The 27525-nt window shown below is 41.3% G+C and overlaps 1 protein-coding gene across 1 annotated transcript in view; it reads left to right on the forward strand.

The window, feature by feature from the left end:
* KLHL14 (kelch like family member 14) overlaps positions 1-24744 on the forward strand; it is a 65173-nt gene extending 40429 nt beyond the window's left edge. Inside the window, exons 4-9 of the mRNA XM_037381167.1 lie at positions 7170-7259; positions 11744-11822; positions 18164-18354; positions 18506-18664; positions 21394-21551; positions 22029-24744. Of these exons, the coding sequence (XP_037237064.1) occupies positions 7170-7259; positions 11744-11822; positions 18164-18354; positions 18506-18664; positions 21394-21551; positions 22029-22169 (818 nt within the window). The 3' untranslated portion in view covers positions 22170-24744. The remainder of the gene's footprint in view (positions 1-7169; positions 7260-11743; positions 11823-18163; positions 18355-18505; positions 18665-21393; positions 21552-22028) is intronic.
* The last annotated feature ends 2781 nt before the right edge of the window (positions 24745-27525 follow it).

A 27525-nucleotide genomic window follows, 5' to 3' on the forward strand; every position in this document is an offset into this window, starting at 1 on the left:
CAGAGAAGACCAGGAAAATGCATGCATCTCAAGGTCAGGTAGAAATTGAGCCACAAATGGACGCAACTGGTCACAAGCAGTTGGGTGTTAACAAACCCCTCCTGGTCGGGGTCTTCTGTCCTGTGGCACTGTTAGAAAAGGGAATGCATGTCCTTGTGTTGACATCTTGGAGGATCTGAAAGCCTCCAGTGGGACAAAACAGTATTTCTTTCTGGAGCTTTCTGGCAACTCTGCTGTGATTTTCTCCCATCGGGGACTACTCATCACTTCCTCCATGAGGAGATTTTGTTGTGCGAAATGTCACACATGAATGTTTCATCATGAGACTGTTAGATGTGATGAGATGTCATTCCCCAGTAATATATGTTGGGTTCTACTTTAGAGATCATAAATCCAGGCCTGAGTAGGTACACAGCACATTCTACTGGGGAGCAACCATCATTGAGGTAACAGTGCATAACTCACGATGGTGGACAGTAAGTGTCTCCTGATAAATGGTCTGTGGGAGTCAGTGGGGCATCTGGGTGGCTGGGGGCAGCCTTCAGCAGGTTGTCAGGTAAGTAGGGGGTAACAGAACAAGATGAATTATCGCTTTGAACCTTCCCACAAGATCGTGCATTACATCCCCCTGCTCCGCGTCATGCCAAGACATTTGGTGTATTGTTACATGTGCTTCTCAGTTGCTATATGGGCCGTTCAGCCGCACACAGTCATTTCCATAGGGAAAGTGGCAGGGGGAGCACAGCAGGGTGTGCGTCACTTTGCTATACACTGCATGGGGAGGATTGTGCCAGGATTTTGGTAAAAGAACATCACCTTTTAAGGTGAGAGTGCAGTATTTTCCTACTTTATTTAGACACTGTTGATCTGAGTAGGCAGCTTTATTTTATTGTTCAAATGAAATCCAAATAGGTGCTTGCAGCTTTGAAAATATATGGGTAAAATTTGTTCTTGCAAGCAGCCAAATGTATGTGTTGCCTGAAAACCAATAGAACGATCTGCCATAAGGGTGAATTTCACCCATAGAAGCAGGCAGGTCTGTACTCAGAACTTGCATCCAAGTAACTTCAAAACAATTTAATTCAGGGGGGAGCTGAGCATGCCAGATATTCCTGATGTTGTTTGCCTGATGTGGTGTGTCAGCATGAGTTTAAGTGTCTTATGTTAGATGCTCACATATGAAAAATGTAGCCCATTAAAACAATTAAACTGATGATCCTGCTGAAAAAGCCTGGCTGGTGTTATTCCAGAGAATGTATCAAAAGAGTAACTCCTGACATTTGAATTAAAAAAAATAATATTTTCATTAATAAGGAATATCTTCATAATGTGAAATGTCTTCATTAATTTGAAATAATTTTATGAAATGTCATTCACTGTGTTACGAATGATTCCAAGGACTTTCATCTCACCTCTTTCTTGGTGCTTATGTTATCTTGACTAGAGGATACGTTTGGGGTGGCATTTTGCTTTTGCTTACCTGCAGCCTCAGGTGAAGTAGTGACTGTGTCCTAGATGAACTCAGATATCCTGTGCCCATCCTACCTGTGATGGATTGAATGGAGTTGCCACAAAACTGGCAGGGGGATGAAGAGGTTGTGAAGTTTCTGGCTGAGCTGATGGAGTTCTCTGTGGTGCAGCTGGACCAGAGCTATAACAATTATTTGCTCTCAAAGGTGACTTTGAGGCACAGTGCTTTATCTTAGGATTTTCTGCTTATGGTGACTGCTGTTGGATTGTTCCAGGCTTCCTCCACTGAGCTGAGCTCAGACTCAAGATTGGCATTGGTGTGTTGCTAGAAAAAGTACTACACATGTATTTGCTTGAATTTGAGGTTGACAGGGTACAGTTTGGCCTCAGGAATGTTAATAGAGGTATTTGCCATCTCCTGTTGATGTCTCCTTTTTTAACTTTGTTTCATTACCTTTTGAGCAGAAAATACCAGTGGGTGAAAACCTGATGCCTTTGAAGTCAATGGCAAAACTCCCACCATGTTCACTGAGGCTAGAATTCCGTACTTAAACTGTGGTCAGTCTTTCCCCACGGTTATTAAATAACAAACAATCTAAGTGAACAATTCACAGAGGAATCCTAGTGTTTATTTATATAACCTCCTGGGTGAGAAATAACAAGTAGCGTTCAGTAATAAATGCATAGCCTTCCTGAACATGATGTATGAACCAAAGAAAGGTGAATAGTATCTGATACTCAAGAAATAATTGGACCAGCTGTGGTCTGCCCAGCCTTTTGCAGAGGGGGCTGGGAAAGAAATTAGTATTGTATCTCTGCCATGAGCAAAATCAGAGTCCCCTAAAGTGAGTTTGTAGGTGCTTTCTGTATGGAAAGAGACATCTTCTCATATTACTCTGCCCTCTGGAGAGCTCTGGAAATAACCAGTTTTCAAGTAGCAGCAGTTGAATATTATGTAGCCAACAGGTTAGGCTGTTAATATTGTGGAAGGTCGTTATTGACTCCATATGTCCTCTGATAATGACGTCCTGGTTCTGGAAACACACTCTTCTCTTGCGTCATCTGCACAGGTCATTAGAGATGATAAGCTTGACTTCTTGGTGTGTACTGAGTTTTGATGGGGCTATGCTCAAGCTGTGCAGTAGCTGAGGAAGAGATTTCTTGGCTTTCCTCACAGTACCTCCTGTATCCCAAGCAGCTGAACGGTTCAGGGCAGTGAAAAATCTATGAGGGTTTTACATGGTTTTTTTAAATTTTGAATAGAAGAATCAAATGCCGTTTGTGAAAGGAGTTTTTAGCAGAGCAGGGGAATGGCTATGGGCTGTATCAGCTTTCAGATCTCCTGGGACCAGAACTCATCCCTCCTCCTGTCCTGAGAAATTCCATTCCTGTTCCTCTTTCTTTCCTGCTAGTTACTGTTGAAGTGGCGATAGACAGGGGAAGGTGTAAGAAGAATGAGGAAATGATGACCCCTTGATTAATGTATGGAGAACAACCAGATGCTGTTTCCTAAATGCACAGTTGTTGGCAGAAACTAAGCAAAATAAACAGCACACGTTAATGTGTTAGGTGAGTGAGGTGTGTCGCTGTCACCCCCATACAAAAGTTAGAGGTGCCTTTGGAGTATCATTGCATCTAGCTGACCTCATAGGTGTTATGGTTGTGAGTGTTTGGTTTCATGAGCATTTGGCTATAAGCCATAGGCTCTGTTTTTGCAAGTAGGTCCCAGAACATTATCAGGTGCCTTTCAGCAAGTAAGGTTTGGCATATGAGAGGAGTTTTTGCCTGCAGCAGGTATGGTGGTGTGCAGAGTGCTGCTGTGTCTTCCACCCGCGTCTGCATCTGAAGAATGTCCATGAGTGTCACCTCCTGCACAATGTCACTGATTTTGTGTAGTGAAGTATTTCGTAGCAAACACCGCTGCAGTCTTGGACTCCGCTGCTTTCCAGATCATTCTCAAGAATAAATCACCCATTCAGTTTTCACCTAGAAAGCTCTGCATGTTACGTATCTGTACCTGAGAAATTGCCTCCCACCTTACTGAGGGTCTGCTGCCAATCATGCATAAATGGCATGGGAAGGGGGCTGGTGGGGTGGTTGCCTTCTGTAGGGCTGCTTGGATTCGTTTGTGCTCTTGGTCCAGGGAAGCACAGGTTTGTTAACTGCGGGCCTCCCGAGCTTTGCGAAGTGTGTGTGAGGGGCAGGGGCCCAGAAGAGGTGGTTTCTGCCCACTCCAGCTAATCTATTTATATCTGTCTGTCTCACGTAATTCTCTGGCACCTATCACCTTGGTAGCTAAGCGTGTTTCTCAGATGACCATGGCTTTTTTTCATCTTCTCTTTTTAATAATCTTTTCTCCTTCCTTTTAAATTGATCTTTAATAAAGTTGAGAATTCTTGCACAGGGTTTTATAAACATGTGTTATTAAATTTTAAATCTGTTTTGAAAGTGCCTCTATCCTACTCCCTCCTAGTAAAGTGACCTTTTTAAATGGAGGGAAGTGGGTTTAGATGACAGTCATGATAAATGCGGTCATGTTCACTCAATAAAATAAGGCCCAGTGCATTTGAGGATAAATCAGTGAAATGTACAGCCCCACCTGTCTGTCTCCATCATTCATTTCCACTGTCACTTTCACAGTGGCTGATGGATCACAGTTGCTGTAAAATTAGACAGCCTTTAATCTCATTTCATCCTGATTAGCTTCTCCTTACCCTTTCCCTCTAACTCACTGACTGACACGCTAAAAACTCACACCGGGCTGTGTTTGAGCGTGGCGTACAAACTTCTCTTCAAATACCCTTTTTGCGGGGCAGGCATGTGTTCCACTGAGTTGAAATCGAAAAAGAGAAGATGGGATTTTCACATTATTAAAGCAAAACGGCAGACAAAGGCTCGTATAAAATTAATGGAAGCAGCAGCCTGGCCAGACTGTGTGATGGGCCAAATTCTTCCTGTTACACCCTGACAGGCCCAGTGAGTTTGAGAAGATTGTTCCTACTAGAGGCTAAATTTAGCATGCTCATTGCCGTGTAATTTTGACTGTATCTACGAAAAGTTAGGTCCTATATAGTTGTGTGTTTGAAAGGAATTACAGTTCACATCATGTTTTCTGATGCTTTTAAGGGGCATTTTATGGTGGTAAAAAAACCAAAACCTGTTCATTCCTGTTGTTTTGATCTCTGTGTATAACTCATGATTCTGAGGGACCCTAAAAACAGTCGGCAAGATTGACTGTGATGCTGGCTGTTTCACAATTTTGATGCCAAAAGTCCCTTCTTACTAGATGTCCACAGTGTTGCTGCACCCTCCCTGTTTTGTCCAGCCCCCTCCAGCCCCCTGGGCAGATTCATGAGACCAAGAACAGAGTTTTCCCCAAAGCTCTGTGAGAAACAAAGATTATAGTAATGGTTTGCAGTGTTTTATCGCAATCACCTTTCCTTCTTAAGCCCCAAACCCAGCCTCCTTTCCAAGGCAAGCTTCCCTTTAGCTTTCCTGTGGGTTACTGGTGGTAGTTTGGGTCATTTGGGCCCAGTCCCATATCAGTGGGAATGTTGCCATCAAGTTAAGTAGGAGCCAGGATTAAGGCCTTAGTTTTCAAGGTTTAATTACCATCATAAGTGTGGTAGTCTTATTGCATAGTTTATATGCATAGGAACAGCAGAAAAGCTTAAAATATAATTTCTTCCTCTACTGGCCCTGTCTGTGTCAATATGGAGGATAAATAAGCAACAGCCTTTGCAAAAATAGAAACAATGTGAAAAATAAGCATGTGTGCTGTCTGCAGCCATTTGTTTTGGTAAACACTAGATCTCCTCCGACTGACCAACAGAAGAGCCTGGTTGAGGGTACAACCACTGGCTTGGACCTAATATGGAACCCTAACACAGAGCATTGGATTAGGTAAGGATTGAAGCCCCTCCAGAATGATCCTGAGGAGTTTCTTCTTGAGAGGAGGGGTCCCAAAAAGCATCTAAGAAAATTTCCCATGGGAGATCCAAATTCATTATGTAGTACAAGCATCCACAAAATCAAGGAAGGTGCTGGCATTATGAGAAAGAAGATTTTAAAATAGGAAAATGTCTTGAGCTTAAAGAATGAGATAAATATGATATGGGGGCTAAGAAGATAACAAAAATCTTTTTCATTATCTCATCCCAGTGTAGGAATATCTAGGTAGTATAAAATCTTATGCAGTGCCTGGTATAGGATTACTTCTCAGTTATCTAAAGTATACTAGTAGCAAATAACTTTAATTAATGAACTTTCACTGTACTTGGCTGCTCAATTTAAGAACTGCTTCACTCTACATGACTTGTAAGGCCACAGACTATGGAAATGATATTCAACCTTTACTAGAAACTAAAAACATACCTTACTTATTCATCATTGCCTTGGCAAAAACTTTAGTGAGAAGCTTAAATGAGCCCACTTGATCTTTAAGAAAATGTGTCCTAAATAACAAAGCTGTGCATATTTCTTCTTATTATTATTTGCATATGCTATACTGCACAACTGCATTCTGAGAAAAATAAAAGATAATAAAACAAATGAAATGAGAGATATATCACCCAAAATAATCCAAGTGTGAGATAGGCTGCTTTTTTTTTTTTTTTTTTTTTTTTTGGCATTGGCAAAAGAGCACAAAGTAAGAGCTGGCCCTGAGTCATATTGATTTCCCACTGCACTGGTTTCCTAAGTGCTCTGTTGATCCGTGTCAAGCAATAAGTTCCCTGCCTGTACATGCACATCACCTCCCCATTTGTCCTCACCTAGATTTAAGGTGCCCATATGATGAGCTGAACAAGGACATCATTTTTCCTACTGGTGTCATTGGGCCAAAACTACTCTATGTGGTACGATAACTAATGCTATGTAAGTTAACATTTACCTATCACAATAGTGCTGTATGGCACACTGCAATAATATAGGCATGTTATGTATATATAAGTCCTTATTTTTGTGTCTTAGCATTTGCAGTGGAAAAGGTAAATTTAAAAAATAGATTATTGCAACTGTAGTTGGTCCATAGTAATTGCGACGCCTCCAAAAAAAAGGGATATTGCAAACCTAATGCCACAGTTTTGATCTTTGTTAACAAAGGGCTTCCTGATTAGATGAATAGAAAATGTGTGATTGTGCTGCTAATGACATTGTACAGGAAATTAAGCGTATACATTTGGAAAAGGCATTAAATCAGCAGGACCTTAATTTAAAAACTTAAAACTGTATGGAAATGCAGCTTGTTCATTGCTGTGTAATAGAAAGCTACTGAACATACTGACTCTTCTTGTGGAAACATTACCAGCAGAACAAAGCTGGGCTGAGGTTTTTTTAATGTTTCCTAGCATACCAGGATTCTTAGCATCTGCTTATTTTCAGGGAAATATCAGGCAACTTCCCCTTTTTACAAGTTGGTTTTAGAGCAGCATATATGGCACTTGGGCTGGGGGGGAGGGGGCGCTGAAGGTCCAGAGAGAATTCCAGCTTTTTTCCTTCATAATTTGCAAGATTGAATAGTGTAAGATTACTGATTAGTGGCTTTTTCTGCTGCTAAGTCAGTGGACATACATGCTTGGGGTGATGCATTCCCCTATTATTTTATACAGATGCAATCTCAATGTTGTATTTTGTACCTTTGGAAGTATTTGATGGAATCAGTGCTCTGAGCTGACAAAGAATTCTTGCTTTACTTACAGTTATGCCATATAACAGTGCCCATCACTGTGTCGTGGAAGTGGAAAACTTCTTGTTTGTGCTGGGAGGAGAAGACCAATGGAACCCTAATGGTATGTATAGACTATTAAGAGACACAAGCAGCATCTGCCTTCCTGTGTCTGTGTCCATCCATCAGGTCAGCTGATGTAGTCATTAGCTAGGGATTTTGAGGACCCTCAGCCTAATTGTTGAAGCTAGCAAAGGCTACTTTTAGATATTGGTGTAATAAATATCTGGTACTTTAGCATTAGCACTTCCGTCATTCATCAGCTCCCACATCCCTTGAGAAATGCCACAGGCAGCAGAAAAGACTCTTTCAAGTGCATGCACCAGGCAGCAGCTGTTAAGAATTTTAACCTTCATTTCCAGTCTCCTTCCAGTCATAATATAATAATGCAATTGCAGTAGATGAATGCTTCTTTTCTATTGTCAAACAAGATACTCGCAGCTAAAGTTGTTAATGTTTTAATTATCTAGTCTCTGAGATTCTTAAACTGGTCCTTTTTTTAGTCTTGTGCAAGAGCTTCTCATACAGATTATCTGCTGCTACCTTCTTTGATTTGATTACTTCATAAATTTACCGCAAAGAGAAATTAAACAATTTAACAGGCTTCTGAGCAAAGCAAAAGGAGAATACCATGCCTTGCAAAATTCACAAAATTGTCAAGACATTGTTAAAAAGCTTGCACACAAAGAAAGAGTTGTAGTTGTAGCAGTCTGTGTAACAGAGATAATTATGACTGAGAAACCATAAAACAGCTTGCAGGTACACATTTTTACTTTAAAACACCAGAGGATCCAGCTGAAATTACATATACTGCATATATTTTATTGTGAATGCCCCATTTCAGCATCTGCACTAAACCAAATTATAGAAAATTGTTACATCTGTTCACTTCCTAAAACCTGAGACAAACAATCCAGTCCACCCTATAAGCATATTTCCGGTGTACTTAAAAATATCACTAAATGTCTTGGGGGAAGAGCCCCTTACTTCTGTTGTTGAATCTCCTTTATATTAAACAGGAGGTAGTGTGGTGTCATTATTGACTATTATTATTAGGACCATCAGCCACATCTAACAACGGAGGGCCCCTTGTGCTTGGTGGTAGGCATATGTATAATAAGAGGCAGACTTTGTTTTAGACAGTTTGTAGTTAAATGGACATGTCACATGAAGGATAAAAGAAGTATGATTACCCATAACGTAGAGATGTGGAAACTGGGTCTCAAGGTGAGACGTTACCTCATGCAGAGATGTTAGAAGGGGCACATACACTGCATATGCAACAGGAGTTGAGCACAACTATATGTCAGGTGGATGGTGCCTAGGTCTGAGGTCACCTAGATCAACTCCTGAGCTGAAGATGTTGCTGAAGACATCTGACATCTTCCTTGTTATGTGCATACTAGGGTGGCAATTTTTCTGTAGAGAAGATAGTAGGAATAAAAGAGGTAGGAGCATTGCTGATACTGATATCTTTACAAATTTACTGCGAGAGAAATGGATCTTACTTGTCACAAAAAGCAGACCTGAAATCATAAACTACACCCGGTGCTATTGCTGGGCTAGTTCTTTCTTGGAACTGATCTCTAAATGTGCAGCTACATGAGAGCTGCTCACATGTACCTGCTTGAATTTATGTAAAGGCCGTTGTCTGCTGTTCTCATAGACAGGAGGGGCTTCAGACAGACCTAGCTGGGACTGTCTTGCCAGAGAATTACAAGGCTTTTGATTTGAGTGAGAATGTGCCAGGTGTTTTTCCAGTGGAAAGAATTACCCTTGAGATGGGGGCCATGGAAGGAGCACGACACATTTCTTTGGCCATCAGACTGGCGGATTCTTGAGAAGCTGGGTGGACCCTGAGGGGCGCCCATGCGCCCTCCATGCTGCCCCTGTGACTTCCTAACAACTTAGGGTGCACGGGACACATTTTTTCTCACTTCTTTACATCCTTCTGTAGCTATGCCTTTCCAGTCACAAGGGATCCCTGCATGAGTAAATGCTGATGAGAGCAGGTTGAAGAACACAGGCATGGATTTAAGACCAGCCTTCTTAACCTTCAGAGCCCTTCACCTGTCAGCATGGCTGCAGAGACATTCCTGTAGAGAGCAGAGAGCAGCATCTGCCTCCTTTTGTCCCATCGTCCTGATTTGCAAATCCTGATTTCTGATCACTTGTCACAGTTCCTATGTTCTGACAGGTGTTTCCTAACATGTAACCTGACTGATGAACAAGGCAAAATAATAAACTATTCTCCTTCAAACTGGAGTCCAAAATTAAACTGGAGTCAAACCAGTTACACCAGGCAGCTTAAGCAGGTCATCAGGTCCTTTTTCTGCCATCACAGGCATCATGTTTTCCCATTTTGTAAATTTTCTAAGCTACATTCAAAAAGCAGTTGGAATTTTAGCCCCCACTACTCCTGTTGGAAAGCTGTTACAGAATCCGATGGCTCCAAATGACTAGAAACCTTATGCTAATTTCCAGTAAAATGTATTCTTTGACTGTCTAAATCACCTTGTTCTCATGCCAAAGTTGGCCTTTAGCTTAATAGTTTTCCCCTGGAGATTTGTTCTTCTGATGTATTACAGGCAGTGCTCCTATCCCCTTTCAGCTTTTGTTTTCCCAGGTGCAACAAGCCAAGTTCTTTGTTTCCTGCCATAAGGTAAACTTTCTGTTCCTCCTGTCTCCATAGTAGCTCTTCTTTGTGCCTGTTCTGGTGTGATTTCATCTCCCTTCCTGTGAAGTGACCAGATTTGTATCCTGTTTTCCCACTCTAGGCTCACTAAACCCTTCTCTTTCTACCATGCACTATAAAAGCCTCCACATAACATGGTATTTGTGCTGAATATGTGTATGACACATGTTCTGTTAAGAAGCTAAGGTCCCCTAATGAAAGGTTTGTATGACAAAAATTAAAAAGTTGTTATATGACCACTGAAATGCCTAGCAACTGAAAGATGTAGTGAATATGGCAGCATTAAAACCTCCTACATTGTTTTGAAATCCTGCTTTTTGGAATAGAAATAGGTTAATAAATGTCTTAAACAGTGAGATGTAGGGCCAGTTAGATGCCTGCTGTTACTGTTTTACTGTTTATTGAATCTATAGCTCTCACTGCCTCTTTTTCTAAATTGTATAGACTAAAGGAATTCAGAAAAGGGACCAAAAGCAAAGCCTCGCTTCACTAAACCCAGCAGTAAAATGACCAGTTGCCCTTAGTGTATGGGGATCTCACCCTATGTCTTGAGATGTGTTTGCGTGGTGCTCAGCATAAAGGGCTTTGGTCCTCATTAGGCACCACGCTGGATTTGAAGGGAAATGCTGCATTATTCATCAGTCTTCTGCTTTACCCTCCTCATATAGAACACACTTGCAACACAGCGAGCGAATGAGTTTGCTTCCAGACAGAGTGGTCAACATGGTTTCTTTCTCTGTTTTCTTGTAGAACATGATCTTAAATTATTAGAAATATAAATTGTAGCTGTATCATTATTCTTCTTTACGATCTTGATAGTCTGTTTACACATGCTGAAGTAAGTGTGGAATGAAACAAGCAAAGCGAGCCAATCCTACAGAGGCTTGTCTGATGCAAAAATTTTCACCTTGTAGAATACCCAGTGACCATTTATAGAACTGTGACATATGCAGTTGGGTTATTCTGCTGGCCTGTGAAGCCTCTAATTCAATTTTTTAGTCACACATACATAAACAAAGGTTTCTGTTTCCGAGATCCTCATCTGTTAGAGTCTCAGGTGTTACAGGAAATTGCCATACACTCTCTTGCTTCAGTTTTCTTGCTTTGATGTCAATCTGCATGGAAAATAAGGTGAAATCTTAATATCGTGAAGACATGAATACAGTTCTTGGGCTTGACAGCAGGGATAAGCTAGTTAGCTGGTGTATGTTGCTCATGTTTCATATTTTAGCTAACACACTTGGAATAAAACTCCAAGAGTGTATTCGCCCTTCGATGCACATGTGTAGTTTCTTCTAACTTACACTGAAAGTACATGGTAGAATAAACCATCTAGTGCAAACACTGCATACCCCATGCTGATGGCTTATGCAGCTCCGGGTTATTTGCACAATGTTTTTTTACAGTGTTCCACATAGAGATGATGTGAGGAGAAAGAAAAGCACATGTTCTCCCTTTGATTTTTTTTACCTGACACAAAATACTCTACTTACAAAAAATACTGTGGGGATGCCCTCTTTTGGGCAGTAATTGTGTTTAGTGCTGTGATTTATGATGGCTGTGAAAGTACCACAGCATCTATAAGTAAATTTAAATACACATTTTCAAGATCTTATTACAGAGAGAAAGAATAATCTCTATCTGCTTTTACTGCTAGCAATTGCTAATTCAAACCTTGCAGTGCCCCATTTGTTGAATTATTACTGTACACATAGTGTAATCATACATTGTTGTAAAAGGGGGAACCCTTCATAAAAGCTGTCAACTTGCAAAGTGTATGTAATATATATTACAATCATGATGTTAAATACATGAAACAAACAGCTGAGTGTCAAAATAATCTATCTTTACAGGGAAACACAGCACAAACTTTGTTAGCCGATACGATCCCAGGTTTAACAGCTGGATACAACTTCCACCCATGCAAGAGAGGTAAAACCTGCTACATGTTTTTCAATATATGTTTTATCATCCTAGGAACAGCTGAAGTTTGGCTTAGTTCTGGGAGTAAGGAGGCCTACAGAAGCACTGAAAATGCTGAGATAAAACTGCAGCATGCAGTTGTGTCCCATTTGTCTCCTAATTTTTTTGAACTTTCCAAATTCATAACTCCAGATGCCAAATCCTGCAGTGCTAACTCATGCAAAATAACCATGGACTTCGTGCAATTACTGGTTGCCTGGGTACTGTCTGAAGGATTTTTGTGAAGCCTCCATAGTGTCCTGTCACATTCCCTGACTGAAGTGTCATGATGAGTTTGCAGTAAACAAGCAGTAATTATAGTCAGATATCTTACAGGGAACGGAAACCTTCACACATTGAATCCATCCCGTTTCACCACGCCAGCCAGGAAGAGGTCTCCAGAATGTCTCCCCTTGTCAGAGGACTCTTAATCCTAGCTGGTCTTTGAGTGAAGTTGCTGCCAGCTAATGCATATTAGAGTAGCACACGCTTTAATCTTACTGTGTAAGAAAGAGCAGAGGTACCTGTGGACTTGAGCAGTGACCCATGAAAACAGTGTAAACTTCACCCTGGATCCCAAATCCTACCCTGGCAGGGACAGTGTCCCCCAAAGCTAAACTGAATGATGCATGTTTCATATGAAGAATCTCAAAGGCAGAAGATCCAAAGTTACAGTGGTTTATGAAAAAATATTCCATGTCCATCCTTCAGTTCAACACCTGTCTTCTCATGGGTCCAGCGTAGAAGAGATCGCACAGCATCTTCGTAAGACACTTTCCTTATTCCATGTGCTGTCAGTATCATAGCTCTTTTTCCACTGGTTGTCCACAACGTTCAGGTGTCTGGCAGTCATAAATATATTGAACTCAGTGCAAATTTGTGATTCAAGGTGCATATTACAAGATGCATGGAAATATGGCTGTCTTTTCAAATTTCCAGAGGTACATTATCTGTCTGTAGAGTCTTTGAAGGGTCTTTGTTCAGAATTCAGTTCGATTGACCTGAGTCCATACTCAGCCCCACGTGCAATGCTTGTAACCCAAAAATACTGCATTGTACCAGTGCATGAAAAAGCACAAGTGGAACAGATCTGAGCAGGTTCCCTGTTGGAGCTGAGTGAACTGATAAAATTAGCCATAAAAAAGAGCATCATAGTTCATTATAGTCTCTGGCTTTATTAATAACTTCATCCTTTACTTTAAAAGTGCTTTACTAGAGTTCCTTTTTTCTTTTTTAGTTGTTAATAGAACTAGTCCATCAGCAGGCTTTAGCTAAAGAGGTGGCCCTGGTTTGGCAGCCCCCAGCCTTATCCCTCACCTCTGCCAGCACTGTGGGATAACCCCACAGCTGAGTTTTTACCTTAAAACAGAGGGATGCCTCCCCCTCTGGTTCAGCATCCTGGGCTGAGTCACCGTCAGCTCAGGTGTTGGGGCAGGCAAGCCAGGAGGTGCGCGTGAGATTGTGCAGGTCATCCTCAGTGAACCGGGAGGCTGACTAGTGTCTGTATGGAGCCTGAAGCTCTTCTGTGGAGCCTAATCTGTGTCCTAATTAGGCCCTCTGAGTATCTGCAAGGAAAACTCCCGAGGGGCACATGCGGCTGGCTGAACGGTTGGGTTTATTCGGCTGACAAAGCTCAGAAGGCAGAAGTAGGTAGCTGAAGGCTGAGGAGAGCAGGCAGCAGGACTTTGGCCACCTCCACAGTGGCAGTTGCGTTTTGCTTAGAAAATCAGTTTATAATCGCAGGTGCGGAATGTGACTTGCCTTGTATTCCGGTGGAAGCTGCCGCCTTCAGCCAGGAGTCAGAAACTCTGCTGCCCATTGCGATTGCTTAGCAGCTGCATGGTGATAAACTGTAATGTATTAGCATCTCAGCTCCTTACAGTGTTGTTTAAATGTAGTGGTCCACTCATACATAGTTCCTTCTGCAAGGGGCCTGATGACATTAATTGTCATCTCTTTTGTTCAGGATATGTAACTCACAGGCTTGCCCATTATTTTCCTTTAAAGGCTCCTAAGCATTGGGGCTATTGCTGGAAAACAGGGATATTCAAATCACTTTCTAAAATGTTTGGAGGTAGAATCTGGCCCAGTTTTTGGAAGATCATACAAGATAGAGCTTTTATGCACTTTCCTTCCCCAGCTCCTTTAGTGAGATAACGTTCCCATTAAAGTCAACAGGCTATTTTCCACACACACCCCCCCCCCCCCAGGAGTACAGGGTCATGCCCTGTCTCTGCTGGCATAATGCAGGCACCATTGACAAGACAGACTGTTTAATGGGTTTTTCTGAGTCATAATGGTCCATCGAGTCAAAACGTACTTAGGATTTTTAGTCTGAGAATAATTGGCTGGATAGACTATAATAGCTCCTTTGAAATGACTGCCAGGTAAATGTGGGTCTCATTCACAGGCAGCATATTCTCAAGCTGAAAATCTGTATGAAATATTTGTTGAGTAAACTTTTATCTCGTATGCTAAAATCCATATCTAATTGATTTTACTGTATGAGTTACAAAGAAAAGTCTAATCCCATTATGAATTCAGAGCCATCAGTGTGTTTTCTTTAAATCCAAAGCTTTGGTTTCTTTTCATTTGAAACATCTCAAAAATACATGCTTTTGAAAAGTATGTACTATTTTCAGACGTGCGTTGTTTAGAGAAGCAGCAAATGACTCATAAGCTTTTGAAATACACATCTGCCTGCTGATGCAGTAACAACGGGATGCTTTTTGGAGAGCAGTTCAGTTAGACTAACATGCTTACTGAAGGAGCGGTCTTTGTAGCAGACGTGTCTGAATTTGTGGCATGAGCCCCAGCTGGACACCTCAGTCAGTACTGTTGCATCTTCCCATCTGAGCCCAGAGCTGTACAGGGTGTGTGGAACATAACATTTAAAACATCTTATTTCATCTTACATTCCAAGTTAAAAGTTTTTGTTTAAAGACCAGCAAAAAACATGGCATAGTACCAGGCCTGAAGAAGCACAAGTGGAAGTAAGCAGGTCAGCATCCTCACTGAGGCCAAGTGAACTGAGAAAGGAAGCCACAGAAAAAGAGAGAAAGCAATTTCACATTTTATTTTAGTCTTTGACTTCAATAATAGTAATGTTAGCCCTTATTAAGATGGTCTTAGTTTTTAAAAAGCAAAGCATATACACTCTAGAAGTGTCTCTGAAATCAGGTCCAGATATTGTGATGATCAGTAATAGCACTGATAGTTTTAAACCCGAGACTGGTAGTTGTATTTCTTGTTTCAGGACATAAAGTCATGGTCTGTGGAAATCAGAAAAAAAATTTTCCCCTTTGTGTGTGTATACTTACATAGAAGAAGTTAGTTGTATTGATTATTGAGTGAAGGAGCGTGAAAGACAAGCATTTCAAAGCCCAGTGAATGTCAAGTACTTGCAAGTCCTGAAGAAAACCACAAAATAATTCTTACTGTCCATGTTCAGATCCTGAAGTGCATTCCAGTTATCTGATTAGAATGGATAGTGTCTTCCCAGTTTTGTGGGGAAAGTTGTCATGCAAAGATTGCTGTATTATATTTTAATCTGAATCATATTTTACAGCAGTTTAAAAAGTCATCATTTAACAGCATGCCCCTTGCACACTGTATCACTGAAAAGTAAAAAAAAAAAACAAAACAAAAAGCTTAAAATATTTGTGACAGAAGCTACGGAGTGAATATCACATCCAAGCAGAAGAGTGAAGCGTGCGACACTTTCATTTTTGCTCCTTATAGTGACACTGTGTGGATGAAACCAGGAGTACACGTACAGAATAATGTCAGTGAAATCCTAGTTAAGAGAATAATGCCTGCAAGTTGTACCTACCTCTGTTTATTAAACCTGAACTAAAAAAACACGCTGAAAGCAGTTCATTAACGGGTTTGTCAGAGGAGGTGTGTGAGGACAGGCGAGCAGATGCATGAGCAGCCTAAGCATTGATGACAGACACTCTGTGTATTTGAGCCTTGCAGCTGCCGGACACAAGGGAGTTGGAGAACATGTGCCTGCCCATGCAGGCTCTCTGATGTCTAGTAGAATGTGACCTCTGCAGCCTTTCCCACTTTCGGGGCCACTATGGGCTGTCTTCACCTCTGGCCTGTCACATACTCTGGGGAAGCATATAGGCACTTGATGGTCTGTAACACCTATACCCTCTGTCAGATTAGAGTGAAATCAGCCAGCAGGTTTTTGTTGAGGAGACAACATTCAGGCAGACATGGCTACATGTACAGTGTAATCAAATAAGCTTTTTTTCTGTAGAAAATCAGTCTAAAAACATAGATGCACAATTTGCTGCCCGACCATGCAGAGCAATATATGCCATCAGCTGCTATCTGCCCATTGACAGATAAATTAAATGGTCTTATTTAATTCGTCAGTTGAGCTGAAGGCACTTAGCAATATTCCTGTCCTCCTATTTGTATCTTTTTTTTCAGTAGCCTTTTCTCTGTGGTGGTGGTCCCACTCAACAAGGGGTGCTGTCCTGCACTGTCCAAGTTGCCCACGTTCTGGCAAGGTGAAAGCAAAGAGGTAGACAGGAGGTGCTCGGTGACCCTGGCTGGTGAGGAGCCCTATTAAGTGTGCACCAGATCCAAAAAGTGGTGCCAGAAACAGGCAGCGCTGCATCACATCTGCTCCCTGAATGGCCTAACAGCCCGGCTGTTTTCTTAGCTGTATCTTCATGTCTGCCTGACCTCTCCTCCAACCTAAAAACCACCAGCCAGTCTCAGCATCATTTAACAAAGAGGGAAATTTCTCCAAAATGTTCCAGCATACTACAAATTTTGTGAAAACAGGCAGCTGGGTAAGGGAGAGAGATCTTATTCGTGCCTTTGCTGAAGGAAATGCTCCTGAACATGTGCCTGGCTAGATAGCAGGTTAGAGGCATGGCACACTGGGCTTTGCTAGCTCACCTGGTCATGGGATGGCTATAGGGAGGCCTGGGGAGGAGCTGGGACGTACCAGAGCTGTTCATTGCAGGATGTTGCGCTCTGTACGTGGACCACCACCATCCTGAATGCTTTGCAGCAGTCTGCAGGATCAAGCCCTTGATGATGCAGGTGACTATCAGGCCCCCAAGATGTACCGTGATTCAGCAGTGTAATCTGCAGCCACTCCCAAATTCAGATTCGAGTGCCTGAGCAGGAACCGGAGCACATTGTGTCAGCCACGGAGCAGGGTTTGGCAAGCTGCAGCCGCGCTCCAGTGTGCCTGCTTTGCAGGAGCTGTCAGAGCTAGACCTTGCTGTGCCTGACCTGCCTGCATGTCTCTGGGTTCCCACAACACTCGGGTTTCACCCTGGAGAAAACACCAAGTTTGGGACTGACAGTTCCTGTTGTTCAGTATTTTGTACAGGTCTTCATCCTAGCCTAGCTGTACTCTTTTGCAATTCTCTTTGTCATATCATTGCAGCTTAAAATTAAAGGCCTCTACCCTAGCAAACCTTCCTACTGCTGAATAATCCAGGGAGCTTTCCCTGAAAGTGAATTACACCAAACAGGGTCTCTCAAGATCATCTACTGCTCTATTTTTACTTCAGCTACAGAGACTTGTCATTAATTTTGGAGGCACAAGGAAGATGAACTAATATATGCCTAGCAGTCCTGGCCAGAAAAATTAATTCTTCTCCTGCATACCTGAGTTGCATGCGAAAGCGGACAGATGGCTAAAACTTTTCTGAGTTAGTTGGATAGAGACAGACTTCTTTAACTCTTGGAGTTAAAGGGCAGAAATTTAATACTGTGCCTAGCATAAGGAAAGTTGTTTTATTTGCAGTATTGCAGAAATAAGAAAAAAATAATTGAAGAAAAATTTTGATGATGTGGTTCTCTTAGTAAATTGGGAACAATGACCCTTGAAGGACCATAAAGAAAGTGAATGTCAAGATAATTTATTATTGTTACATTATCTACCTCATTTTTCACTTTGTCTTACTGAGTTGTTACATCCTTACAAGGTAATGCCCCAAACATTAATGAGCACCTTTTTATCTTTCACGGCTTTAAAAAAGTAACAAACAGCTTTTAAAAGGGGGATTTTCTGCCAGGTTTATGTATACTTAATTGTTTTGACACCAGAAATGAAGTATTTATGTGATGTGGGACATGTATTGGATCAGCAAAGCGGCCACCATCTCTAGGATAGCTGTAAGCCTGTGAAGCTCCTGGACACTTCTCTCTGAAGTGGCATTTGAAGGAGCCACTATCTTAGGTCAAGGAGTCAGCTGAAGAGGAAAAAAAAATGGTTGATGTGGCTAATTGGTTTGTTGTTGGCTTGTTTTGTTTTGTTCTGCCCTGTCCTCCAGGAGAGCCAGTTTCTACGCCTGTCGCCTTGACAAGAATTTGTATGTAATTGGTGGAAGAAATGAAACTGGCTATTTGTCCAGCGTGGAGTGCTACAATCTGGAGACAAACGAGTGGCGTTACGTGTCTTCACTACCACAGCCTTTGGCAGCCCATGCAGGAGCTGTTCACAATGGCAAGATATATATTTCAGGCCAGTGTCTTTTATAATTCCTGCTGTAATAACAAAAAAACCAACCCAAAACTACCAACAACAAAAAAAACCCAGAAACATAGAGCTAAATTCCTGCTGCAGTGCAGTGTCTTTATGTACAGTAATTAACAGATGTATATTTGCTTTGCAGGAGGTGTTCACAATGGAGAATATGTCCCCTGGCTGTACTGCTATGACCCTGTGATGGACGTCTGGGCCCGAAAACAGGACATGAACACAAAGCGAGCAATCCACACTTTGGCTGTAATGAATGATCGACTGTATGCAATTGGAGGAAACCATTTGAAAGGTCACATTTTTAATAGCGAAAAAGCATTTCACTGTCCCCTATCTCCTGATAAAGAATATCTTTGTTAGACAGTCATTGCTAAATACATTAAAAACCAGGCAACGCAATTTAACAGGACACTTGAGCCAGCAATTTTTAAAAACATTTTATGCAAATTATTTTAAAATTACAACAGTACATTAAATATATGAGTAATGAATGCTTTAGATAATAAAAATGGGAGCTTCCATTACTCAAAGGCATTGGACAATTTGTCACTACCAAGAATTCAATGAAACAAACAGATTATTCTTTGACCCAAGAGTACCAGCAGTATTTTCCTCTGTAAATCATTTTCCAAAACGTGCAGTTAGAGAGAGCTTTTTTCAGACCAACACACAAAAACAAGGTCTTGATTTAATGAAGAGAAAGAAAAAAAAAAAAACTCCAGCCATTAAATATTAGGACTAGGTTCTTTAGATCCCTCTTTAGTATTAAATGTAGCTTGTTAATTATAATTCATTTTAGCGGTCTACTGTTTTCATCTTTTGAAAAGGTCTCATATTAAAATAACTACTGCTTAGGCATGTGGTATTTTTTTCTTAATACCTACATGCTGTTGCTATTATTGCTAAAGAGATTCTGCTTAATCCGTCTACTTAGACAAAAAGCACAGCTCCTGCTCCTTTTTCCCATGACAATATTTGACAGTTTAAATTCACATTTTTTTCTTCTTTATCCTTTCTTGCTTGAAAAAAAAAAAAAGCCTCTCAACAACAAAAAAGAAAATCGTAATGCAAAATAAAAAGTGATGTTAACTGCCAGTAACACCAGGCCATGTGCTTGCATGATTCCAGCACCCGAGTCCCCATGAGACTCTGAAGCCACATGCTGCTTTTGAAGATCTGTGGAGCATATAGGGGAAAAAGTCTCAGATGTAGATTTTCCCTGGTAAATAGTAGTGGTGCATAAAACTCTGCAGCCAGGTGCAGGGCTGCTGTGCCTCTACTCCCCATCCCTCATTGTGATGGGTGTTCCTGGACTGGACCTTAACACGGTGAAGGAGGTAAAAACTGCCTGCGCACCTGCACCTGCAAATTTTGTAGAGGTTGCAAAGCTCCACGGTGTTTGCTTTTTTGCCTGTGAAAGTAAAAGTTAACATGTCACAGCCCTCCTACTGCTAAAGCACATGCTTTGGTTTCCGTAGGCTTGAATTGCTTCCATCCTCCCTTCTCCTTTTTTTTCACTCAGTTTCTCCTACCATCCTCTGGGAAAGAAAGAGCTTCTAATAAATGTTGTCGTTTTTGCCTCTACAACTGTTACCCGAAGGTGCCTTCATTATGTATGAATTGCTTGTTGTTGTGAGAGGTATTTAACAACTGGGCTTCTGGAAAGCTGCCGCTGTCTGGTAGAAGGGCCTTTTGGAAAACTGGTTTCTTCTGTACAGTGAAACAAAAGGAGCAACTGCAAGGAGAGGAGGAGGGAGGGGACTGAAGTGCAGATAAAATGCTGCAAATTCTCCACCCTGGGGGAACAGCCAGGCTCCATGGCAAAGCCCTTTTTTGTGAAGCTGGATCTGTACACTAGTGTTAGTGCATTTACCACATCACAGCTAGTCATGTGCCTACTGCAGTTTATTAAAGAGCTTTTGACAGATTCTGGGCACGCTGCGGTGGCCTTTCTATGGCCCCTTGAAAACTTTACAGCAACAAAAAACTATTTCATCATAGCTGTTCATTCCTGATATAAATAATACTCCTACAAGCAGCATCATTGTAAAGTACCAGTATCACCAAACACCCTTTTCCAGAAAATCTAACTTCTCTTTTCTGTCATACCTTGATGGAGAAGACAGCAGTGTCAGTAAAGCATCCCAGTATATTAAGAAAGCCATAATTTTACTGCAGTGCTCTGATAAAGAAGGTAATTTGAAATAGGGAAATGCCTAAATATTGCAGCAGGAACCAGGACTCCTGGGTTCTAAGTCTGTGTTCTGCTCACTTAATTGATACTAATTAATACAGCTTGAGAGTCTTGAGCTGAGACCCATCTGCCCTTTGGTGATTACAAACCAGCCATTGCTTTGAGCCTTTTTCAGTCTGTCAGAGAAGGATCGTGCCACCTGTTTTTTTGGTTACATTTTCTGTTGCCTTAAAGATTTTGTCACTTCATGGCTGCATGTCTAGAGGGTACACCTTAAATCAGCTTGAAAATTGAAACTGGTCCTGAACATCATGTCTGTCATGCTAAGCACCTTGTCCTTCTGGAACAGTGGCATCAGTTGTCTAAGATCTACTTTGACTTGTTGGACATAGATTTCTGAGCAAGATTTAATCTGTTGACTTTTGAATAGATTATATCTGTTGGCCTTTGAGAAAGACTGCCAGGACAGCCTTTTGCTACATGTGCAGACTCACATTAGCGCTGATAGATGAGGAGGAATATTGCTTGAATCTGCTTGCATTGTTTATAGATTATTACTGAGTGTAAATTTCTGATCTGTTTGGGTTTTGTATGTCCTTATGATTTGTAGAAGACTGTAGAACCTAATGGTAAAAGTCTTCAACAGATTTATTTGAACTGAATGAGACATTAATATTAAATTTATGTGGCAGTATTTTCTAGAAGTTTAACAATTACATTATAATTGTAATTATACAATCGTAACTATAATTTAATAAATTTAACAGTAAAACAAATAATAAAACAGTGTGTCATCATGCATATTCTTTTTTCTCATTGCCCTCCAGGTTTCTCACATCTCGATGTAATGCTTGTGGAATGCTATGATCCAAAAGGTGACCAGTGGAATATCCTCCAGACTCCCATTCTGGAGGGTCGCAGTGGCCCTGGCTGCGCCGTCCTTGATGACAGTATTTACCTTGTAGGAGGCTACAGCTGGAGTATGGTGTGTATCTGCTTTCTGCAGTGACCCTTCCATTCCTCCTGAGTTCTTGGAGCCAATCTGTATATCACTGATGGGATGGAGAGGAGACAAGGGATGAAGTAGCTGCAGGAGCAGATTTTGCTTTTGGTTTGGTTTTCAACTTGTGGAGAGCATGGAGTATTTTTCACCTTTGTGCTTTTTCTGTTTAGATGAGTTGTTATCAGACTGTATTCACTGATATGGAGTAATATAAAAATCAGATGAAATTTGGCAAAAGTGATTGACAGGACTATATGCTTACAATTCTGCTTGTAAGGTACTTGTAAAAGAGTCTGATTTGCAGAGGCTGGGTGCTCAGTCCATATGAAAACCAAACCTCTTGAAGGGCTCCTAAATTAGAGCTCAAAACCATGAGACACTTTTGAACATCTTTAAAGCTGATGTGTGACTTGGATTTTACTAAAGCAACATTTAATATGAATTTTCATTCTACTACAGGGAGCCTACAAGTCTTCAACTATTTGCTATAGTCCTGAGAAAGGGACTTGGACAGAACTGGAAGGAGATGTTGCTGAGCCACTTGCCGGACCTGCTTGTTCAACTGTCATATTGCCAGCCTGCGTACCTTACAACAAATGATAGTCAAGGAGCACTGACATGAACACTGGTCGCATTTGGGAAAATAATAACGGGTGACGTAAATATTTTATTAGAACAGGATTCCTGTTAAAACAAAGCTACCATAATTGACCCCTTATTCCATATTTATGCTTTAGGAGTGAACTAAAAAAACAAAACCCAAGTGTTGTCCCATCTCAGATAGATGCCGGTGTCTTATGAAGCAAGTAGCTAAAACACACCGAATAATACATGCTGACAGACTGCCATTTCAGACTGATTTTAACTTTTTCCTGCTGCAGAGATATTCCTCACGTCAAATTTAACTTTAAAACAAATGAAGGCTAATTGTTCAAATACAGCCTGAAGAGAAAAGATCAGTATTGTGCATTGTATCTACCTGCATGTGATCTGTGTTGAAGTCATGAGGATGTTGTTTTCATGAATGCTTCAGAATTCAGATAGTGAAAAACTCACACTGCATTGCAGAATTGTCTCCTCCTCTGTAATCCTAACCTACAGCTACTTCACATGCTCTGCAAGCAACACAGCATCAGAAGATTATAAAAGGTAAAGAAATACCATTCAGTTTTTGCACAGCTTGGCAACTAATACACTCTGCCTTCAAAGTCCCCATGTGTAAGTGCAGCGGAAACCAGACTACAATGAAAGCCATGCTTTACAGAGCACTTCTTGCAATAGCAGCTTAGGGATTAGGATCAAATTCTTTTAATCACACTTGTGTAAAGTCAGAGTCATTTCACTGAAATCACATGGAATGACTGTTTTCACATTAGTATAACAGAAATTCGGTCCTGCACCTGAAATTCTGGGTTCGTAAAGTAAGTTATTTCTGACTACTTAACGAAGCACCAGAACCCTTACTTACTTTTCACTAACCTGTTAGGTAGGAGCATCCATGCTAGTTGCTTCCAAAGATGAGAAGACTGCATTTAACTATGAATGTATTACTTTGGACTTTTAAATGATTATGCAGAATTTTGGAGAGACGCTGGTAAGTAGTTAAAATATTCCTGTGTGGTTGATCTTAAAATGTACTATGAAAGATTTTTACTATTGATCCAAAGTAATACAAGGCTAGACTTTCCACTGCCATGTAGTCTGTGTAATTATTTACACATTGCAAAGCAAGTTCAGAATGCTGCCACGTGGGACCAGTAGCATTTAGGACTCACTTCATGAACTCATAGCTGCTTGCACAAATCAGCCTGTCTGTGTTTTAAGCTTATATCTTTCTCTCCTGGCTTTGCAAAAGCAGTGACAACATCTGAGCCTGATTCTTCACCACCTTGCAGTTAACATAAGCGTCTACACCTCAGTAAAGTATATGCATAATTATTCCATTATGGTTTGCTGGTGCTGCATCCGTTGCCCTCAGGACCGTCCTCTTCACTGGTGTAAACAGACAGTGCTCCACTGAAGCCAATGAATGTACTTTGATTTATGTCAGCTAAGAATCTGGCCTTCAATTTACCTAGTTGTAACTGGCTGCATACCAGATAAAAGGCAAAAGAAATTCAGATCCTGCATTTTCAAGCCTGCACATCTTTCATGATAGGACTTAATGCTAGTGCATTAAGCAAGGAGCAGGCAACTACCGGAGGTTGGTTTCTGCTGCAGAGGCAATAGATGGGAGAAAGAATTCATTGTTTGCTTTGCAAAATAGAAAGAGGGTGAATGTACACAGAAATTACACTATATATTGATGCTTGAGAGCAATATAAATAATGGAGACCAAATACCATGGGACTGTTTCTCTCTGGCATCAGTCCAGTTTTATTGCAATGCAACTCCCTTGCTTGCAGCAGAATTACATAGTTGTGAAATTGGAGTAATGCAGTAAAGACTGATACCATACAAATGCAATAACCTACTTGTTGAGGTAGCTGCACGCCTGGAAAAAAATAGTTTAAACAAAGTAATTATCTGAAGATGCTAATATTTGAATGTGCCGTTGGGCAGTTTTCCAGTGAGCATCACTAAGGAGCTCATAAAGGTGGAGTGTATATCCTAAAATCTCAATCCATTTCTACTATATAGTGCAATCTTAGTTGGTTTTGTATTTATTTATATTGTTCAGATCCAAGGGATCCCTTGTAAAATATATTTGGTGCAATCATGATTTTTTTTTCCTTTCCTGTTGAAAGTATATAAATATAAATATATATAAAAAGGAAACTGTTAAGATACTACATGAGAAAACCTTGAATGACATTGAAGATCAGGATAAGGTCTGCCATTAAACACTGTCACCTGTCTCTACTAAGATGTACCATTTGTAAAGGATATTTGTTGTCCTTTGAAGTGGTTCTTTTTTTTACCAAGATAATTTAAAGATTTATGAAGACTGTATGTAAATCTTTCTTTCAGGAAGGCATGACCAAGGAAAGTGAATCAGTCACACAAAGAATGTAAATTTTGTACAGTACTAGACTGTGTAAATGAAGCTTGCTTGTAGGGGGGGAAACTTTAAATAAAACTTTATGTACTAATACAACTGTCTGCCATATTCCTACTTATAAAGTGTATGTATAAATAATATCTACATTAAATTCTTTGGAAGTTTTTTTATCATGCAGATGTGTAAACTTCTTTTATTTTGTGGCCATACATAACAGCCTCATTGTTCTCCAAGTGTCATTACTCAGTGCTTGTAAATGCAGTGATGCACTAAAATGTAGTGAGTCAGTCTCCCCCTAAGCCCACGTGCCTGGCCTGTGCTTCCAGCAGGGAAAGCCCCACCTGCCTGTCAGCGGCCAGGGTCTGACCTCAGAACCCTGCGGATGCGATCGGATGCCTCTGAAATGCCTCTGCCCTGCATTGCTCTGCCCGTTCCTCTGTCCCATGGTAAGGTAAGTGAAAAGGACAGTGCTCCATTAAACATGGTCTTGCTTTGGGGAACTTGATGTTAGTTGTGCCGATTTCTTCCCTCTGTGGCAACTGACCCTTCTAACGATTATTTCTGTTCTTGGAGGGGAGGTGCTGGCACAGGTGAGCAGCAGAGGAGCTGGGATGAGGTATTGCCAGGCCGAGAAGACAAGGTAAAGGCAGGGGGGTTACCAGAAGCAGAATCGTTATCAATACCAGTTCCTGTACTACTTATATTACTTATTCATGCCTACCAACCTTCGTCAGGGACCAGAACCTTCCTATGCAAACCACGTGGGTGCACTGAGCAAACAAAAAGGCAGTCCTTGCTCCCCATGCTTACAGCAAGTGTGAGCTGTGCTGGGGGCTGGCTGTGGGTGCAATGAGAGTCTGGTCTAACAAGAGGAGATCAGTCCTGTTCAAGTCTTCTGTGAGGAAGGGAAAGGTGAGCCAGCAGCAATATGGTAAGATAGCGCAATGAGTAGGACTGTTTCATTAATGAGTTTATTTCAGAAGAGGAAGGTAGGAAGAAAGATTTTTTTTTTTTTTTTTAAGTAATGTGGGAGAAGAAGGAAGAGGAGAAGCTGGAAGCAGTGGGCAGAGTAGAGAAAGGAAGGGAATGAAGCCAAAGAAGAGATAAGAATGAAAGGAAAAAATAGAAAATGAGAGCCTGCAATAGGGGAAAGTGGGAATTTCTTGTGGATCAAGGGCACAGAGAAAGTAAGGGCTGGAGTAATGAGGAAGGCAAAGATGGTTTCTGAGAAGCACACATCAGAGCAAGCCTGGAAAGAAATGAAGGAAAGGCAATAAAAAAAGCAGAAGAGAAACATGAGGAAATGCAATAAAAGAGGACATGAAATAAACATGAAACTAAATAAGCACGTGCTGAGGGTACCACTCCTTCAGCTAATCATTTACAGTGGTCCAGCTGTCAAGCAGAAGGATCAAATCAGCAGAGTACTTAGGTACTTTAGGTGTTGCTTTCAGACTTCAGCACAAGGTACTTAGGTACTTTAGGTGTTGCTTTCAGACTTCAGCACAAGAAAAACCATGAGGGATGCCCAGCAGCACTTCTCTGCAGTGCTGGGCCTGCAGCAAGCGCCCAACTACAGCCAGCACCTGTGGCAAGGGAAGAGAGCAGCAGCTGATGGTGAGAAGCACAAGAAGAGCAGACGTATCACAAGTCTCGGTCCTCAGTCCCTGCTGGGCGGGAGGGAAGCATCCTTTCCGTTTCTGATTCTCAGATGAGAGTTGTTGTTGGGAGTTGGACACCTGGACTGTTTCTCTGCTGTCCTTCCTGCCAAACATTAATTTTCTCCTCTTTGTCTTCAGCATGGCAAACTTGCCCAGGTAGTTTTGCGGAGCTGGGCCTGGAAAACAAGACCAGTTAATGGAGCTATTTCTCTGGTCCTGAGCTGTGGTCCTATCCACTGCCTGAGAAGTGTGCGAAGTCTGGGTTGCTGCTGACTTGCGACCCATATGCATGCCCTTAAGGAGAGCAAAGATGGCATTTCAGAAATACACTTTTCATTTATTATAGCACTGTCTTCAAAGGTACTGTGCCCCCACCTCCCAAAAGCTGGCACTGCTTTCCTTGATGTGGTTGTCCCCAGCCCTGCTATTAATACAACGATTTACTCTGCTGGCTGCATCTGTGAGCCAATTTCTGAGAAAAATCCATGCCAAAACTTACTATATATACCGATTTGTATTGTATTATAATCACTCACCAATACTAGTACTCCAGCTCTCTTGCTTTTAAGGCACAGACCATGTTTCAATTTAAATGGAGCTTTCTGGGTACAGACAAAGGAGACAGAAATCCCACACAGTACTGAAGAGGCCAGGAGGGTAATTGCCAATATACACACTCATGAGTAGTTTAAGATACACGTTCTCATTTCTGCTGTTAGTGTGGCAGTGGAAAAGAGTCAGTGTTTCAGCCTCTCAGGTCCAGACCGAGGAAGCAGCGACAGCAGCGCTTGAGGTCAGAATGGTTAGCGGGAAAGGAAAGTACGCTAATGAATTCTGGAGGGCTTGTAATGCCATAAAAGATTCAGTTAATCTGCAGCATAGATGTTGATCAGCGAAACTGAACCTAACTCTCTGGACCTTGTCAGATGTATTCTGTGCGTGTCAGTGTTCCACACCAATTACAGATTTTAGAAGATGCTCTCATGCAAAACTATGTGCCCTAATATATAAGCCAGCTCAGATGTAACTAAAATTAAAATCTGACTGTGGCAAATCTCTGTGATCCTGATATATGAAAATCCAAATAAATTATTTGTTCCCAGAAATGAAAAATAACTTCAGCAGGAAATTTCAAAATTACTTATGCAGGATTAATCCAGTTCAATGAATGCATCTTGCGTTGATTAATAAAGCAATCCTGAATTGCAAACTAAAGCGAGAGGAGACTTCTGGTGCTGATATATTTGTGTATTTCTGAAGCTAGAGAGAAATGCGTGCTTGCAAGAGATGTGGT

Source organism: Falco rusticolus, chromosome 3 (genome assembly GCF_015220075.1).
Source record: "Falco rusticolus isolate bFalRus1 chromosome 3, bFalRus1.pri, whole genome shotgun sequence".
NCBI lineage: Eukaryota > Metazoa > Chordata > Aves > Falconiformes > Falconidae > Falco > Falco rusticolus.